Source organism: Meles meles, chromosome 5 (assembly GCF_922984935.1).
Source record: "Meles meles chromosome 5, mMelMel3.1 paternal haplotype, whole genome shotgun sequence".
In the NCBI taxonomy this organism is placed as follows: domain Eukaryota; kingdom Metazoa; phylum Chordata; class Mammalia; order Carnivora; family Mustelidae; genus Meles; species Meles meles.
Window position 1 is genome coordinate 137,599,661 of NC_060070.1, and position 18,834 is coordinate 137,618,494.

General features: G+C 39.3%; 1 protein-coding gene across 1 annotated transcript in view; it reads left to right on the forward strand.

Annotated features, from left to right (window-relative positions):
* Positions 1-18,834, forward strand: part of SYCP2L (synaptonemal complex protein 2 like) — a 114,556-nt gene that overhangs the window by 8,570 nt on the left and 87,152 nt on the right. The window contains exons 6-11 of the mRNA XM_046006111.1: positions 2,435-2,539; positions 2,898-2,922; positions 14,045-14,130; positions 14,233-14,321; positions 16,495-16,529; positions 17,481-17,623. Coding sequence (XP_045862067.1) covers positions 2,435-2,539; positions 2,898-2,922; positions 14,045-14,130; positions 14,233-14,321; positions 16,495-16,529; positions 17,481-17,623 — 483 coding nt within the window. The remainder of the gene's footprint in view (positions 1-2,434; positions 2,540-2,897; positions 2,923-14,044; positions 14,131-14,232; positions 14,322-16,494; positions 16,530-17,480; positions 17,624-18,834) is intronic.

Here is an 18,834-nt window from a genome sequence, read left to right on the forward strand (position 1 = left end):
AACTATGTGGCACCCCCCCCCCCGGGGCGGGGGGAGGGTAGAGCAAATAAACACCGGGCTTTTCCTAACTCCTCTCAGGGATTTAAAAACCGTTTGCAGGGCAGGGGGTGAATCTAAGGATTTTGCTTAGGTAAACTATATATTTCATTTTGCACATAGTGCCTCCTAACTCCCTCATATAGTTACACCTATGACAGGAGATGGGGAAGAGGAGGTAAAACCCTTTCAAAGGAAAGGGAACAGGATGCCCCCTGGTGACTTGGAACCGTAAGCTGATTGGTTTTTTGTTTTGTTCTGGGGGCAGGGGAAGATGAATTGGGATCTGCCCCAACCTGAACTTTCTGTTTAGATTTTAAAAATACCCCTCCAAGTGGCCCCTGGGTGGCTCAGTGGGTTAAACCTCTGCCTCAGGCTCAGGTCATCATCCCAGGGTCCTGGGATGGAGCCCCACATGGGGCTCTGTGCTCAGCAGGGAGCCTGCTTTCCCCACCTTTCTCCCTACTTGTGGTCTGTCTGTCAAATAAATAAAGCCTTAAAAAAAAATACCCCTCCAAGATTTAAAGGGTCAGATCAAAATTCCCCTGGAGTTTTGAAATCAAATGGAAATTTCCATATTCTGTTGGAATTCTGCTTAGTGATAGAAATTTGAGAACCAGAACTTAGGGACATTCTAAAGCATGTTCTGTTTCATGTAAGTTTTGGCCAAGAAAAATAGATTGATACTATCAAAGTGGAAGGGATACTAGACTCTATACTTTTTTCCCCCCAATATTTCCTATATTTGTTTACTTATTTGACAGAGATCACAAGTAGGCCGAGAGAGGAGGGGAAGCAGGCTCCCTGCTCAGCAGAGAGCCTGATTCTGGGCTCTATCCTAGGACCCTGAGAACATGACCTGAGCCAAAGGCAGAGGCTTAACCCACTGAGCCACCCAGGCGCCCCTAGATTCTATACTTCTAAAGTTGATGAGTTTTGCAGGTCAACTCAAAAGGTAGTGGGAAATTATTCTCCCCAGAGTAAGAATTTCCTATGGAAAGGAAACTATTGAGTCCCATACCCTAAGATCCTGGAGAATTAAGCAACTTGTCTTCTACCATATGTATAAGTAGTACCTACAAACATCTGTAAATAACTATTTTGTCTGGTTTCTGGTAATCACACAGCTGTGGGGACATGTATGATCATGGCACGGAAGTAGGTCCAGGGAGTGATTTTCTAATCCCAAGTCTTGATCAAATAATGTGGCATTACCCTCACTTCTCTGAATCCATGCGCAACATATTCTGGTGTGCTGAGAGGGGAATAGGATTTAGGGTGGTAAATGGAATCTTGACAAATATATTTAAAAGCGTAAAATTCAGAGTAGGACTATAGGAAGGGGGAAATACCACCTTGGCAGTGAGTTCCGTTGTATAGAAGAATTTTTTTCCCCTTAAGCTGTTGGAGAAAAGTTTGCTTCAGAAGGTGGATAGTTCAATCTAGTACAAATCTTTGCCTGGTTTGAGATCAAAGAAACATCACTTGGAACTCCCGTAGTGATCTCCACCCTCGCTGTGCATTAGAAGCCCCTGGAGAGCTTTAAAAAGCCTTCTGAGTCCCACCACCGGAGAGAGCAATGTACTGGGTCTGCGATGGGTCCAGGGCATCAGGGGTTGCAGAGCTCTCTGGGTTTTCCTAATGTACAGTCAAGGGTACGAATGGATTGGTTTGTGCATGGTCCCCAGCTGGGCTGCTTTAGGTTCTTGGCTCCAAAGTGGACCAAGTTTCCACGACTCACTCCTCTAAGCATTTTTCATTACAAACTCCTCTTACTACATGTTCAATGGAAAATGTCAAACTGCACGCAGGACTGTTTTTATAAGCCAAAATGGTCTAAAGGTGGCCCTCCCTTTTTTTGAATAAAGATTCTAGGAGGGTTTATAGGAGTTTACTTTACATCCTACCAATCCTAGCTACGTAATAGGAACGTGCATATACGTTCCTACAGGAAAACAAATCTCCAATTAGCTGGAAGCTTTTGTCAGAAGATCAGCCTGAAGCATATATACTGTACTAACTTACTTCTGGAGCACTTTCCAAATTCTTCATATTCTTTGAAGAGTTTTTCTCCAGCCTCCCAGATGGCAAGAATTGCTGCTATGTTGGGGAGGCCCTTTTATCTCTTAATCTTTAATCACTAGCCCCTGTATAGGACTTTTTGGCATCAATCCTGGCCAACACTTGCTGGTATCTGAGAACTTACTAGCACAACCCTCTAGCAGTAGGACTTGATTCTGGAGAGTTCTAGATGGAGGCCTTAGAGGTCTAACTGAAATGTTCTAGAAACCAGTCTCTAAAACTATTTTGCTCTGGCCAAAGATTTATGAAACTTTATTGAATAGACAGTAGTTACACGGCCACAGAAAGTTCCATCATTGTTTCTTCTCTTGTGTACATGGTTTCCTGGTTTGAAAAAACAACCGCATTTCTGACCATGGCAGAGTCAGCATCCGACCCATCCCTGACTGATGTTACAGAAGACTTCTTTGACGCAGCCTTGGTAAGGAAGCAAGGACCGATACCATCGGTAATTGGCAGGAATCAAGTTATTTATAAAACTTGTTTTCTAAGATGTGGGTTTTGCCAACACTCTCATATTTTATTAAAATATAGGAAATAGAAACCATATATAACCAATGCTATAGAAAAAAAGTGATTTCTTTTCATGCATACATTATTCACCTATTTAAGGAAGATAAGCTGATCTTAATAGAGATTGAAGATCAGATAGGATTTCTCAATTTTTTTTTCTAATGAAAGTCAGCTCCTGCCTGTTAGAGAAATATCAGACCTAAAGAATTAATATTATAGTTGATAATGGTTTATAAAATAATACAAGCTTTGCTTTTTCTTTCTAGATTATTTCCAGGAGTAGTAGTAAAGGTAAGTATATTTTCTATAACTAAATTGATCATTCATTAGCATATTCTGGTATAAGTATTCATCTAAATAACATATAAAAGTGAAACCTGTTTCAGTACTTGGCTTTATTGACACCCCCCACCCCGGTTATCCTATAGTAACAGATACTGTTATAAAGTATGTCTTGGTTTGCCTGAGGTCCATTTTATTCTGTATTTAAGGTTTTTATTGCGGAACGCCTGGTTGGCTCCATTGGTTAAATGTTTGTCTTTGCCTCAGGTGGTGATCCCAGGGTCCTGGGATCAGTTCTGGATCGGGCTCCCAGCTCAGTGGGGGAGCTTGCTGCTTCCTCCCTCTCTGCCTCTCCCCCTGCTCCTGCACTTGTGTGCACGCACTGGCTCATTCTCTCTCTCTCTCTCTGTCTCTCTCTGTGTCAGTGTTTAAAAAAAAAAAGTTCTAATGTAAGTACAGTTGACTTAGAGTTTCAGGGGTACAACATAGCGATCTGACAATTAGCTACATGACTTAATGCTCTCTACAATGAGTGTGGCTGCTCTGTCCTCTTTTAACATTACTGCAGTATTGTTTATACCCTCCAGTCTGAGAAGGCATTCTAAGACAAAAAAGCATTCTGTACTGTTGACACAGCTTTATTTAAGATAACTTACTGATGGGGGAGCTGGGGTGAGATGGGGCAGACCAGTGATCCCTGAGCTAGGCAGCTGTTTGCTGCCAAGTCCGGACCTTAATCCCCAGCCTGTTTAGAGTGAAGGGCATGGTGGTCGGGTCAAGGGTAGTTATCTCAAGCCTTACCAGCTGTGCACCGGAGATCTGTACTAGTTCTCTGCGGTGGGGCCTTCTGGGCCTTACTTAACGGACAGTCAGAATGCGACTGCGCATTCCAGTCAGGACACCCCTTCTCCTCCATGGAGCATGGAGCCCCGAGGCAGGTCACTGCACGTTTACAAACAAGACAGAGTCCGAAGGCTAGAGATGGAGTTAGTGTTGTTAGCACTCCTATGGCTTTACTTCTCATCTCTGACTTGTGACTGGAAGTTTGTAACTCTGGCTCCTCTTTTATCTATTTTGCCCACCCCCCACCCACCTCCCTCGGGCAATCACCTTTGTCCTTTGCATTTAAGAATCTGGTTTTTTTGTTGTTCACTTATTTTCTGGATTCCACGTAGAAGTGAAATCATGTGGTTATTTCTGATTTGTTTCACTTAGCGTTAATACCCTCGGGTCCATCCTTGTAAATGGCAAGATCTCCTCTTTCTATGTTTGAGTTCCAGTCCGTAGTATCTACCATCTTTTTCCATTTATCCACTGATGGACCCTTGGGTTTCTCCCATTGCTTGGCTGTTACAAATAATGCTGTTATAAACATAGCGGTGCATATATCTTTTTCAAATTAGTGTTTTCATTTTCTTTGAGTGAATACCTAGTAGTGAAATGACTACATCATAACAGTATGTAATTTTTTGAGGAACCTCCATACTGTTCTCCAGAGGGGTTGTACCGGTTTGCCTTCCCACCAACCGTGCACAAGTGTTCGCTTTTCTCCACATCCTCACTGACATCTACCCTGTATAAACGTGCCTCCTTTGTTGTAGACTGACTAGATGAGTAGAAGTTCTCTGGGCTCTCTGTTCTGTTGCACTAGGTATATATTTTTGTGCTAGTAATACCATACTGCTTTGATTACTGTAGTTTTGTAATATGGTTTGAAATCTGGAAGCATGATACCTCTATTGACTTTCCCAAGATTGCTTTATTTGGTATCTTTTTTGGTTCCATACAAATCTTAAGATTATTTGTTCCAGTTCCGTGAAAAATGCCATAGGTATTTTGCTAGGAATTGCATTGAACCTGTAGATTACTTTGGGTAGTATGGACATTTAAACAATATTCTTCCAATTCATGAGCATGGTATATCCATTTATTTGTATTTTCAGTGTTTTTTTTTTAATTAATGTCTTAGTGTTCTTAAAGTATGGGTCTATCACCTCCTTGATTAAACTTATTCCTAAATATTGTAATGCAATTATAAATGGGATTATTTTCTTAGTCTTTCTACTAGTTCATTATTAGTATATAGAAACACAACAGATTTCTATATATTGATTTTTTTTTTTCTGGTACCCTGAAAATTTGTGAATGTTAGTTTTTTTTAAAAATTTTTCAGCTTCTTCCCTTAAAAGAATTTAATTTCAATATAGTTAACATAGTGTTATATTAGTTTCAGGTGTACAACATAGTGATCTAACAATTTTATACATTAGTGCTCACCATAAGTATATTCTTAATCCCCTTCACCTATTTCACTCATCTGCTTGCCCACCTCCCCTCTGATAACCATCTGCTTGTCCTCTGTAGTTCAGAGTCATTTTTTGGCTTGTGGGTTTTTTTTTTTTTTTTCTTTGTTAAATTCCACATAGGGGTGAGATCGTATGGTATTTGTCTTTCTATGGCTGGACTATTTTGCTTAGCATTTTATTATCTAGATATTGTTGCAAGTGGCACAACTTCATTCTTATGGCTTAACAATCTGTTCTGTGTGTGTATGCGTGTGTGTGTATGCGTGTGTGTGTATGCGTGTGTGTATGCGTGCATATGTGTGTGTACGTGTGTGTGTATACATACATACATACATACATACACATGCCACATTTTTATCCATTCATCTATCAGTGGACACTTTGGCTGCTTCCATATAAAGTGGCTTTTGTAAATCTACTGTAAGCATAGGGGTACATCCTTCGAATTAGAGTTTTTGTATTCTTTGGCTCAGTGCACACTAGTGTGAATACTGGCTCATAGAAGTTTCTGAGGAACCTCCGTACCGTCTTCCACAGTGGCTGCACCAGCTCATGTTCCCACCAACAGTATGAGAGAGTTCCTTTTTCTCCATTTCCTCGCCAATGCTTGTTTTTGTTGATTTTAGCCATTCTGACAGGTATGAGGTGATATCTCATTACAGTTTTGATTTGTACTTTCCAGATGAGTGACGTGGAGCATCTTTTCATGATGAGTGACGTGAGCATCTTTTCATGTGTCAGTTGGCCATCTGCATGTTGTCTTAGAAATGGCTGTACATGTCTTCTGCCCATTTTTCAATTAGGTTATTTCTTCGGTGTTGGGTTCTATAAGTTCTTTACATATTTTGAATGCTACCCCTTTACTGGATATGTCATCTGCAAATATCTTCCATTCAGTAGGTTGTCTTCAAGTTTCATTGACTGTTTCCTTCACTGTAGGGAAGCTTTTTATTTTTATGAAGTCCCAGCAGTTTATTTTTGCTTTTGTTTCCCTTGCCTCACATGCTCGCTTCGGCAGCACATATGTTTCCCTTGCCTCAGGAGACTTATCTAGACAAATGTATGGCTGATGTCAGAGACCTTAACACCTCTGCTCTTGTCTAGGGTTTTTTGGCTTTTAGATCTCAAATTCAGGTCTTGAATCCTTTTTTTAATTTTTGTGTATGGTGAAAGTCCTCCAGTTTCATTCTCTAGTTATAGCTGCCCAGTTTTCCCAACACCAGGTATTGAAAAGACTAGACTCTTTTTTCCCATCGAATAGTCTTTCCTGCTTTGTCAAAGATTAGGTAACCATATAATCATGGGTTTGTTTCTAGACTTTCTCTTCTGTTCTATTGATCTTTGTCTCTGTTTTTGTGCCAGTACCATAATTTTTTGTTTACTATATTATAATGTGGAAACTGGCATTGTGCTACATACAGCTTTTTCTTTTTCTTTTTTTTTTTTTTTTTAAAGATTTTATTTATTTATTTGACAGAGAGAGATCACAAGCAGGCAGAGAGAGAGGAGGAAGCAGGCTCCCTGCCAAGCAGAGAGCCCGATGTGGGACTCGATCCCAGGACCCTGAGATCATGACCTGAGCCGAAGGCAGCGGCTCAACCCACTGAGCCACCCAGGCGCCCTACATACAGCTTTTTCAAGATTGCTTTGGCTATTTGGGATCTCATGTGGTTCAATACAAATCTTAGAATTGTAGCTGAGAAAAATGCTGTTGGTATTTTGATAGGGATGGCATTAAATCTGTAGACTGCTTTGGGTACTATGGACGTCTTAATATTCTTCCAATCTATGAGCATGGATTATCTTCCTATTTGTGCCCTCTTCAATTTCTTTCCTCAATGTTTTTTAGTTTTGAGTATAGTTCTTAACCTCTTTAGTTAAGTTTATTCCTAAGTATTTTGTTTGGTGCACTTGTCCATGGGATTGTCTTCTTAAGGTTTCTTCTTTGTTGCTTCGTTATTAGTGTATAGAAATGCAGTAGACTTCTGTACATTGATTTTTATATCCTGCAACTTAATTCCATTATCAGTTCTAGTTTTTTGGTGGAGTCTTTACGTTTTCTATATAGAGTATGGTCATCTGCAAATAATGTGTTTTACTTCATTCTTACCAATTTGGATGTCTTTTTATTTTATGTCTAAGTGCTGGGGCTAGGACTTCCAGTATTATGTTAATAAAAGTTGAGAGTGGGCATCCTTGCCTTGTTCTGACCTTAGGGGGAAAAGCTCTGTTTCCCCCACTGAGTAATGATGTTAGCTGTGGGTTTTTCATAAAAGGTCTTCGTTATGTTCCCTCCAAACTTACTTTCTTGAGGGTTTTAATCATGAACAGATATAGAACAAACATTTGACAGAGGACAATGTCTATTAAAATGTTCTTTTATATTTCATTAATTTGTGACTTGAAACACCCTTATAACCCAGGAATAAATTTCACTTGATCAGGGTGAGTGATTTTTTTTTTTTTTTAAATGTATCCTTGGTTTCTCTCTTCTTTGCTAATTTTTTTTTTTAAACTTCTTGTGTTAGAGATAATTGGCTTGCTCACTCTTGTGGGTGTATGTGGTATCTTTATCTGGGTTTAGGATCAGGGAAATGTTGGCCTCATAGAATGAACTTGGAATTTTCCTTCCTCTTGTACTTTTTTTTTTTAAAGAATAGTTTGAGAAGACTAGGTATTAACTCTTCTCCCCACACCCTCACTTTTTAAATGTTGGGGGTGGGGAAGCACAGGAGAAGAAAAGGAAAGATGGCAGCAGGGGTGGGGGGAGAGAATCTTAAGCAGGTTTCATGTCCAATACAGAGACCACCGCCAGGCTCCGTCTCACAACCCTGAGTTCATGACCTGGGCTGAAATCCAGAAACCCAGGTACCCTGTTTTAACTCTTAAATGTTTGGTAGCTTCTCCTGTGAAGCCATCTGGTCCTGGACTTTTGTTTGTTGGGAATTTTTTGATCACTGATCCAGTTTCATTGCTGGTAATCAGTCTGTTCAAATTTTCCACTTCTTCCTGATATAATTTTAGAAGGTTCTGTTTCTAGGAATTACCCATTTCTTCTAGGTTGTTCAGTTTGTTGGAATATACTTTTTAAAATCTCGTATTTCTGTGGTGTGGATTATTTCACTTGTGACTTTATTTAGGTGTGGAAGGATTTTTGTTGCTGTTGTGTTGCTGTTTGTGAGTCTAGCTAGAGGTTTATCAATTTCTTTGATCTTCAAAGAACTAGCTCCAGGTTACAGATTTTCTTCCTTTCAGCACTTTGAATACATCATACCATTCTGTTCAGGTCTAGAAGTTTTCTGCTGAAAGATTGGCTTGTGTGTGTGTGTGTGTGTGTGTGTGTGTTTTCCTCAAACATATATAACTAGTTTGCTGCTTTTAAAATTCTCTTTATCACTACATTTTGCCATTTTTAACTGCTGTGTCTTGGGTGAACTTCCTAGGGTTGATTTTTTTTCTCTCTTTTTTTTTTTTTTTAGTTGGGAGCGCTCTATGCCTCCTGGATATGGACATGTTTCCTTGCCCAGATTAGGGAAATTTTCAGCTCTTCTTCAAATAGATTTTTCTTCCCCCTTTTTGTTCATCTCCTTCTGAGATCCCTTAATGTGATTGTGATGGGGTTACTGTGCTCCCTAAGTCATTTCTCATTTTGCCTAATTTTTTCTCACCTGCTCAGTTTGATTACTTTTATTACCATCTTTCATGTTAATTCACTCCTTTCCTTTCGTTAGCTGATTTATTTCATCTACTATATTTTTAACCTCATTGTGTTCATCTCTGGTTCTTCTATCTTTTAAGATTTATTTTAAAGCATGCATGTGCACAGTGGGGGGAGGGTAAAGGGGGAAGGAAAGACTGTCACAATCATAGTCCACGCTGAGCACAAAGACCAACACGGGACTTGAACTTATAACCCTGAGATCACAACTGAGCCCAAACAGAGTCAGACATTTAACCAACTGTGCCATCCAGGAGCTCCTCTGGTTTTATTTTTACTTTAAGATTTTATTACAGTGCTCACAAGCAGGGGGAACAGGAGAGGGAGAAGGCTCCCTGTAGGGAGCCTGATGCAGGGCTTGATCCCAGGACCTGAGATCATGACCTGAGCCAAAGGCAGACACTTAACCAACTGGGCCACCCAGGTACACTCCTCTGGTTCATGTTTTTGTTTTTGTGATTTTTTTGGGGGTGTGTGTGTGTATGTATGTGTGTTTAATCTTTGTTAATGCTTTCTCTGATATCCTCTACTCTTAATTCCATTGTATATCTTTATGATCATTACTCTGAATTTATCAGCCATATTACTTATATTCACTTTATGTCTCTTTTCAGTCTTTTCCTATTCTTTGGAACATTCCGGTCTCATTTTGTCTAATTTTGTGTCTGTTTGTGTGTTTGGAAAGTCTGCTCTGTCTCCTGCTTGTAAAAAAACAATAGCCTTTTGAAGGAAAGGCCCTATATTTTCCTGCGGTGCAGTGTCCCCTCTTCACTAGAACTTGGTGCTTTAGGTATCCCTTATGTGTTGTGTGTACCCTGCTGTTGTGGGAATTCACCTTTTTTGTGTGGGAATCCTTCGTGTAGAGTATGTTTCTCTCCCTTCATTTCTGGGGCATCTCCCTCCTACCGGCCACAAATGACTGCCGTCAGTTTTGCTCTCTTCTTCCTCGCCACCCTTCTTATCCTCTCCAATATGGCCTCTTCCATACCTTTGTGGAGTTTGTTATGCCTGTGTTGAGGTTGTTTTCTGGATTATATACTCTGTTGAGTGTTAACAACTTATATCTGTGGGAGGAGGTCACCATAGGGTTTTCTTACCTTATCTTCCCTATGATGGAAAGAGTCCATTTACATTTAAAGTAACCAACAGGTATGTATCAGGATTTTAATTGTTTTCCAGTTGTTTTTAGTTATGTATCTTCTGGTTTCTTCCCCTGGGTTTTTTTTTTTTTTAATTAATATTTTATTTGCCTATTTGGGAGAGGATGAGGGAGAGGCAGACTCCCTGCCGAGCAGGGAGCCTGACGCAGGGCCCAATTCCAGGACTCCAGGATCACGAGCTGAAGGCAGTTGCTCAACCAACTGAGCCACCCAGGTGCCCTTCCCCTGTGGTTTGAAGGCTTTTTTTTTAGGCTTACACTTGGATTCCTTTTTCCTCTGTGTATATGTATCAGAGGTTTTTAAATTTATGATTACCATTAGGTGCATATTGTCATCTTGTGACATAGCAGTCTTTATTAAGTTGATAATCACTTAAGTTTGAACACATTCTAAAAGCACCAAATTTTTACTCCACCTTCCATGTTTTATGTATATGTTTTGCATCATCTTATTTTTGTCTGTCCTTGACTGTGTTTTTTCTGTAGATATAGCAGATTGTACTACTACAGTATGTTATTTGAGTGAAAAGAAAAGGTCATTACTAGAAAGTTATAAGAGGACAAAATTCACAGGTAAAAGCAACTGTAATTATAGTAGATTCAATTATAAAACCAATTTGTTAACACACTGTAGTATAATCTATATCTACAGAAAAAACAGTCAAGGACAGACAAAAATAAGACGATGCAAAACATATACATAAAACATGGAAGGTGGAGTAAAAATTTGGTGCTTTTAGAACGTGTTCAAACTTAAGTGACTATCAACTTAAAGGCTACTATGTACACACAAGATGACATATGCACCTTTCTTGTACAGCTGGTTTAAGGGTGATGAACAGTCTTAGCTTTTGTTTGAGAAAATTTTTATCTCTTCTATTCTGAATGATAACCTTGCTGGATAGAATATTCTTGGTTATAGGTTTTTTCCTATTAGCACTTTGAATATATCATTCCATTACCTTCTGGCCCACAATGTTTCTGCTGAAAAATAAGCTGATAGCCTTGTGAGGTCTCCCTTATATGTAACGGTTTTCCTTTGCTGCTTTTAATATCCTGACTCCTTTTTGTCATTTTGAGTATTTGTGTCTTGGTGTGGACCTCCATGGGTTCATCTTGGAGGATTTCTCTGTGCTTCCTGGATCTGGTTGTTTGTTCCCTTCTCCAGTTTAGGGAATTTTTCAGTTATTTTTTCAAATAAGTTTTCCACACATTTCTTCTGGGATCCTTACAATGTGAATGTTACTATGGTTGATATGTTGCTGAATTCCTTTAACCTATTCTCAATTTCTACTTTTTGCTGTTCAGCTTGGGTTTTTTTCCCATTACCCTGTCTTCCAGATGAACAAACTGTTCTTTTGTCTCCTCTAATATACTATTGATTCCCTCTAGTTGTTTGTTTTTTGTTGTTGCTTTGTTTTGGTTCTTGAGTTCATCTGACTGATTTTCTTCATATTTTCTATCTTTGTTGATCTCACTCTCATCCACTTTTTTTTTTTAAAGATTTTATTTATTTATTTGACAGACAGAGATCACAAGTAGGCAGAGAGGCAGGCAGAGAGAGAGAGAGAGAGAGAGGGGGAAGCAGGCTCCCTGCTGAGCAGAGAGCCCGATGCGGGACTCGATCCCAGGACCCTGAGATCATGACCTGAGCCGAAGGCAGAGGCCTTAACCCACTGAGCCACCCAGGCGCCCCTCTCATCCACTCTTTTCAAGTGCAGTGAATATTTCTATGACTATTACTTTGAATTCTCTATCATATTTCTTCATTTCTTTTAGTTCTTGTGCTGTGATTTTTGTGCTGTTCTTTCATTTAGGACATATTGTTTCCTCATTTTGTCTTCTATATGTGAAGGAGGAATAGCTGTGTCTCCTAGGCTTGAAAGTAGTTGCTTTGTATAGAAGTTCAGTGGTTCCCTGTGGTGCCATGCCTTCTGGTCATCAGAACCACACAAGCTGGGGTATCTCCTGTGTGGGCTGTGTATACCTTACTGTTGTGTCTAGCTGTGTTTTCAGCCTAGTGAGCTCCACAGATCTACTTTGCCTCCTGTGAGTACACTGGGCAGGGTTTGATCCATGCAGCATTGAGGGGCCTGTGTAAGGCCTCTGCGGGCTCATAGGTGGACAGGGTCAGTCAATCTGGTTGTCTGGGATTAGCCTCTTTGTGTGAGTGTATCAGATGACCAGCCTTTCTCCCTGTATGGCTCAGAGGCTTTCATTGGTGGATGGGGTGGGCAGTCGGACTAGGTATGAGGAATCAGCCTCTTTGTTGCAAGTGTACCTAATGGCAGGGATTTCTCCCTCTGTGATCAGTGAAAAGGCTTGGCTGCTAGAACTGTGGGCAAACTGTTGTGTGGGATTATTTCCTCCTTCTCTCCGGGGCTGTGGTCTCTTTGGAGTGGTGCTGGTTCTCCACTCAGGCACCTTGCATTGTGTGGTGGGGTAGGAGCCACTTTGTAAGATGGCTGCTAAGGCGGATGGGTTGGATGGGGCAGGTCTGTAAGGGAGCACTGGGGGTGGGCATGTGGTTCTAGCAAGACTGGGGGAGAGTGTCACTGCTGGCTCTCATAAATGTCCAGCTACGTACGCTGAAGGACAGGAAGAAAAATGGTGCCCACCAGTATTTTTGTTCTTGGAGAAGTCTCCTAATGATTCTTGCCCCTCTACCACATACTCTGAGATTAGTCAATCAATCTCTTCAGTGTATGCCCCAGGTACTTTTGAAACTGCTTATGCTGCGTCTCAGGCCAGGTTATTACGCTGGCTCTTTGACGGTGGGGACTCTTTCTTGGAATTCATGTTCTCTGAAGTTTTTTTGTGATCAGTCACGTGCTTCTTAAATCTTCATTTCCAGAAGTAAGCACTTTTTAAAAAGTCCATTTTCTGCTACCTAATGGCAGTGTTCCTCTTTCCCTTTTGTAAGGCTCTATTTGTTTTCTTTACTATATAAATGAAAAGACAGGACACCTGATAGTTGCTAATTAACAGGTACACAAATGGTTTTTAGGATCCTCTGCTGTCTGTCCATCTGGGCTGTGTTGAAATCTTCAAGTTTTAAACTGGCAGGCCAGTCATTGGCACAGCTCCTAGCCAAACTTCTGATTTCCAGAGATCATTCAGCAGTATCAATCTGGGTTTTTTTGATAGAAGAGGAATCTTTTTTTACTCCTATTTTTCTGGTTTGGGGTTCATACAGTCTCATGAGTTCTACGGGGGGTGAGTATATGACATGACAAAACTGTATATCAAAATTGCACCTTTGAACCTATGAAAGTAATGTTATAATCTTACCACAAATGTTTTCACTTTTCATAAGTGTACTGTAATTTTATCTTAATGTGCATAAATGAAATCATACTTTAATAAGCAGGATAATTAATATATAATATATAGTGATTAATATTGATAATTAATCAGTATTAATAGTATTAGCATAAATACTATTAACTAATAATTAATATTGATATGTATATAATTAATAGGATAATCACATACCCATTTCTTTTTACTGTGTACTGACTTAAAAATAACTGAAGTTTTACAATTATGCTGTTTAATAAAGGTCAATACTTTGTTCAAACCCTGCTTTTGTTAGCATAAGACCTTTAAAAATTTTTTTTGGAAAAATATACAATGTAAGGAACAACAAAACTGCAGTAGCTATCCTTTGTATATCTGTCCCTCAGTCTGGATTAAAAAAAAAATGTAGCTTTGCTTGAGACAAGGTAATCACACACAGCCACACTTTGTGTATGCTGCTCTTTTCCTCAATGAAGGTCTAAACACCGCAAATGTATTTTGTCCCTGTCTTATTGCCCAGACTGTTTCAACTTCTAAAATGTTCCCTGCTCTCATGGTGTTTCCAGTCTTTGCCTCTTCCTGTTTTGTGGGAGTCATTTCCTTATTCTTCTTCGCATCTGTTTGATTTTTCTAAAATTATGCTTTCAGGGAAAATGCAGATTTTGGATTCCTTTATATTTACCTTAGGATTTCTGGTGACAGAAAAGACTGTAAGTCATCTGATTCGACAGGAGGTGAGTTGCAAATAACAAATCTGCTAAAGTTGCTCTAAAGGCCTTCGAGAGGGTTCAGTCAGCCTCCATGTTTGTTCCCTGTAAATACTTTCCCGTCTCCAGGCTTTGAAAACTTTGAACTCCATTTTGCATGCCATGCCTCAGGAAGAGCGAAGACGACTCCCTTTGCTGGAAGGCCCGAGTCGTCTTATGTAAGTGACCTTGTACTTGATTATGGGATGATGTAAGGGTAAAAGCTCTCTGGGTCGTACTGCCTCTGTCTCTGTTCTACTTAGACCTGCTGCCTTCATTGCTTTCTTCAGTAAATGCTTTGTGCACCTGCTGTGTACAGGCTCTGAGCTAAGCAGTGACGGAGGACTAAGGGGAAAAAGTTAGACTTTGCTAAGTTCTTCTTCAATAGTATGTTTGTTAAGTTTGTGAGCTGAGATGCTTTCTTGGGCTATAGGTTATTTTTTTTTCCTCTGTGAATGTGAGTTAAATTAGTGACTCATAGGAGATTCTTAAGAGTATAGACTCTGCACCAGACCGCTGGGCTTCAGATCTGGTTTTGCCACCTCTCTTTGCTCACCTGTAAAATGGAGCCAACTGTAAACTTCTATAGTTATTACACAGGGTGAATGAAGCAACTCATTCAAAGTGATAACCGTGTTACTTAGTAGCAAATGCTCAAAAGCTACCAACTTTTAGCTATGCCATTGGAATTTGTATTGCTTTTCAAAAATGGGAAAAAAATCTGGATTTTTTTGGTTCTGTTTTTTTTGATGGCCTAGTTATAATTATGTACTTCTTAGGACATTGAAATTTAGGAGTAAGGTTGTAATGTGTGGCCATGAACAGCAAACCCAGCACCCTGTTCTAAAATTTGAACCTAAATGTGTTACCGTGCTAGCCACTAACCAGCATCATTGACGTATTGTGGTACGCCGTCATTCATGTGACCTGCAGCCATGACGGAAGAGAGGAAGGGCAACCAAGTCTGTCATGTTATAGGCCTGAATGAAGTGATGGGGAGCATGGAGCCCACTGTCATGTTTGTTCATTTAAGTAGTGTTTGCAGGATGCAGTTTTTCTATTGAATATTTCCTAAAAAATATCTAACTAGATTAAATTAATCATTACTCTTAATGTTATATTTAGAATTGGAGAACAACTGATCTGATGTTTCCTTGTAAATTTTCAAACTAATCCTAACGGTTCTGCCTTATTGTGTGTCCTAAAAAGTCTGGAATGTTCTGGACTTAAGGTTAGATATAAAGTCTGCAAGCACAGAGTAGTGGTACTATTTTTAAGGCAAGGTTTCTTTTTAATAGTAACAAAGCAATCTGTTTATGAGAAATTGAACTACAAGATTTCTTGGCCAATCTGTTTTTTAAAATGGGAGTTATTTGAGACATTAAAAGACCAGTATCATACTTGTTAGCATTTAACCGAAATTGTTATATAATGTGGGAATCTGTTGTTGGATGTAATATGGTTAAGTTATTACATTATAATAAAATTATCAGTTTTTAAAAGCTGTTCAAGAGCTCACTGGAAGGACTCACGGCACCTACTGTAGCATTTCTTTCAGGTGTCAACTATGTTTTTAAAAAGATTTATTCAAAAAATATATTCATGCAAGCTGGTGGGATGACTATAAAATTCCAGAATCTTAGCATTCGATGATCTTCAGACATCCTCCAATTGAATTCCCTTTACAGAAGGAGCCATACTTCCTCTGAATGTATAAGAACTCTAGCGTCTTTTAAAAAATGCTTTAAGTCATTAACTTTTCTTGACATTTAAGAAATAAATGTCAAGATGTATTCTTGACATTTAAGAAACTCTGATGCTGAGTTTGAAATAACTTCAAAAATACACATCTTGGTGGGTGGGTCTGGGGGCTCAGTCAAGCATCTGCCTTTGGCTCAGGTCATGATCCCAAGGGCCTGGATCAAGTCCCGTGCTGCCCTCCCAGCTCAGACGGGAGACTGCTTCTCCTTCTGCCGCTCCCCTTTGTTCATGCATGTGCTCTCTCTGTATTTTAAAAAGTATACATCTTGGTTATATTTTTATCTTTTCAAATGTTTGTCAGTGAAAATCCAACTGTTTCTTTGAGATATTTGACAGCGAGAGAGAGACACAGAAGCAGAGTGAATGGGAGAGGGACAAGCAGGCTTCCTACCGAGCAGAGAGACTGACAGGTTGGGGCTGGGGGCAGGGGCAGCTCTATCCCAGGACTCTGGGATCATGACCTGAGCAGAAGGCAGATGCCCAACGACTGAGCCACTCAGGCACCCCTACACCTTGGTTTTAAATTTTAATGCCAATAGAGTAAAGTTTTATGTACGCTTCAGTAGAATGTTATTTATCTAAATCTTTCAGGAAAGACCTCGCAAGGACAATCTTGACTGTGGGTGGTAAGAATTGTTTAGAATTTTAAATATTAGAGTATTGCACATTGGACATTTGGGGGTTTTGTGGCCATCTTAGAACTATGGGTGAAAATTATGGTCAAGTTGAAGATAGGAAGAACACTTCACTTTTAACTTATGAAAAGTTTTAGCATGCTGAAAGTCATAAAGAATAATTCATGAATACTCATTTCTTCACCAACAAGCTTAGTTAGATTCTAACATTTTGCCACATTTACTTGGTCTTTTTGTTTTGTGTTTTTGGTTTTTTTTGGGGGGGTTGTTTAGTAAAATAAACCAGTTACATGTAAAGCCTCTGGTGTACATGTCCCTGATCCCATTCTCCTACCCATTGGTAGAGGTAATCCTTGCCTTAGATTTGTTTTTTCAATCAAAAATACGTTCTTCTACTTCTATGTATTCATAAACAACATACATTATTTTTTTTCTAATTTTTACTTAAATTTTAGTTAACATCTAGTATAATTGTTTCAGGAGTAGAATTTAGTGATTCATTACTTCATTACTTTGCAAATTTTAAAAGCATTCTATAAATGTCCTCCTGTTGTACATACCTGGCTGCAGCTTTTTACCCTTAAAATTACTTAATTTAAACATGTTATATGTTTTACCAGTCGTGAAGTACCACAATTTGTTCTGATTCTGTTTTTGTAGTAATATTCTTAAGCCTGTTGGGGCTGCTTTTGAATGTCTTAATAGAAGACGTAAAATGTGGAAATGTTCTGTTATATGCTGGCCTATTTAGATTTTCTGCTAATGTTAAATACTGAATTTAAGTAATGGTGCTTTAGGATACATATTACTGCCTATAACTGTAACATACAATGCCAGTCTTCAAAGATGGAATTTCTTAGAATAAGTGCTAATCTATGGAAGTCCTTTTTTTCTTTGCTTTATGCCCATCTCAGAATAACCTACCATGTTTTTAATCTCTAGATTATGACCAGCAGGTTGCACTTTCTGAAGCATTGTGTAGACTGACCTTGAAAAAATCAAGGGGTGAGCTTGTTCATGAGTGGTTTGAAGACGATGTCCTTGCTGAAGCTTTCAAAGAAATTAAGGATCGAGAATTTGAGACGGTGAGATTCCTGGTCACCAAAAATATACTTACCCAATACTTATTAAACATCCTCAGTGTTCTCTTCAACACTGGGCTCAGGGGAGGAGATTTTCTTAAATTAAGAACTGATTAAGTGAATAAGGAGCCATTCTTAAGCTTCCTGTTTCTCATTTATGTGAAATGATCTGAGGACTGAGCAGAGTATCTATGTATCAAATATGGGCATACAGATTTTTTTTTTAAAGGTAATTTGAACTGGAGATAGGTGATGTGAATATGATGGACCCAGCCCAAGAAAATATCATGGAAGGGAGCAATTTTCAGCGAATCTCAGATGGTAGGGAGAGCTAGAGAAAATGTGCATTTCAGCCTTGTACAGAGCAGCTGGGGCAATGAGGGGAGCTTGAAATTGGCATGGGATGCTCTAGTTGCAGAGGAGTATTATGGGTAGTTGTATTTTGAACCATCAGGCCTCTCTATTTTAGAAGAGTAATTTCCAGTGTTTTCCATGCAGTCTGGATTCAGGGTGATTGTACCCCCAAATAGCACAAAAATAGGTTATAGTTTGCCGCATATTCGCCTTCATCCTAAAACAGCTAAAATGGTTTTCCTTTTCTCTCTCTAAGTTCTTACAATGAAGGTTAGGTCCTTTAGGAAAAGGTAAAATTCTTAGTAACCATGCTCGTGTTGAACCAAGCTTTTCTGGCCAAAACCACTATGCAATTAGAATTTTATTAAATCTGAAGTTTTAAATATACTTAAAATATTAACTTTGAGCCTACTGCCAGATAGGTAGTTTAACCAGTATTGATTTTGATGGAAATGGAAAGACTATAAGCCTCAGGTTTGAGTCTACCTCCGTGGCCTACATGATGTATGCACTTTAGTAAGGTAGTTGATTTACGAAGCCTCAGTGTCATTATCTGTGAGATGGGAATAAAACCCACCTTAAATCTGTGAGAACTGAATGAGAGAAACCAGCGTGCCTGGGATGTTGTAGACTCAGAGGTTAGTTCCCTTTTTCCTCTTCATCATTCCCCGTGGTCAAGGAAATTCCACGAAAATAAGTCAAAAGTAACATTTCTCAAATCCTTTCCCCCATAGAGCCATTGTCTTAATGGAACAACTTTTAGGTCAAGGCTTACATTGCTGCTGTCTATTTAGTGCTGCATAAAGATGTGGATTGTAAGGAGGGACTACAGTATCCATTCCTCCCTACGAAAAGGGACA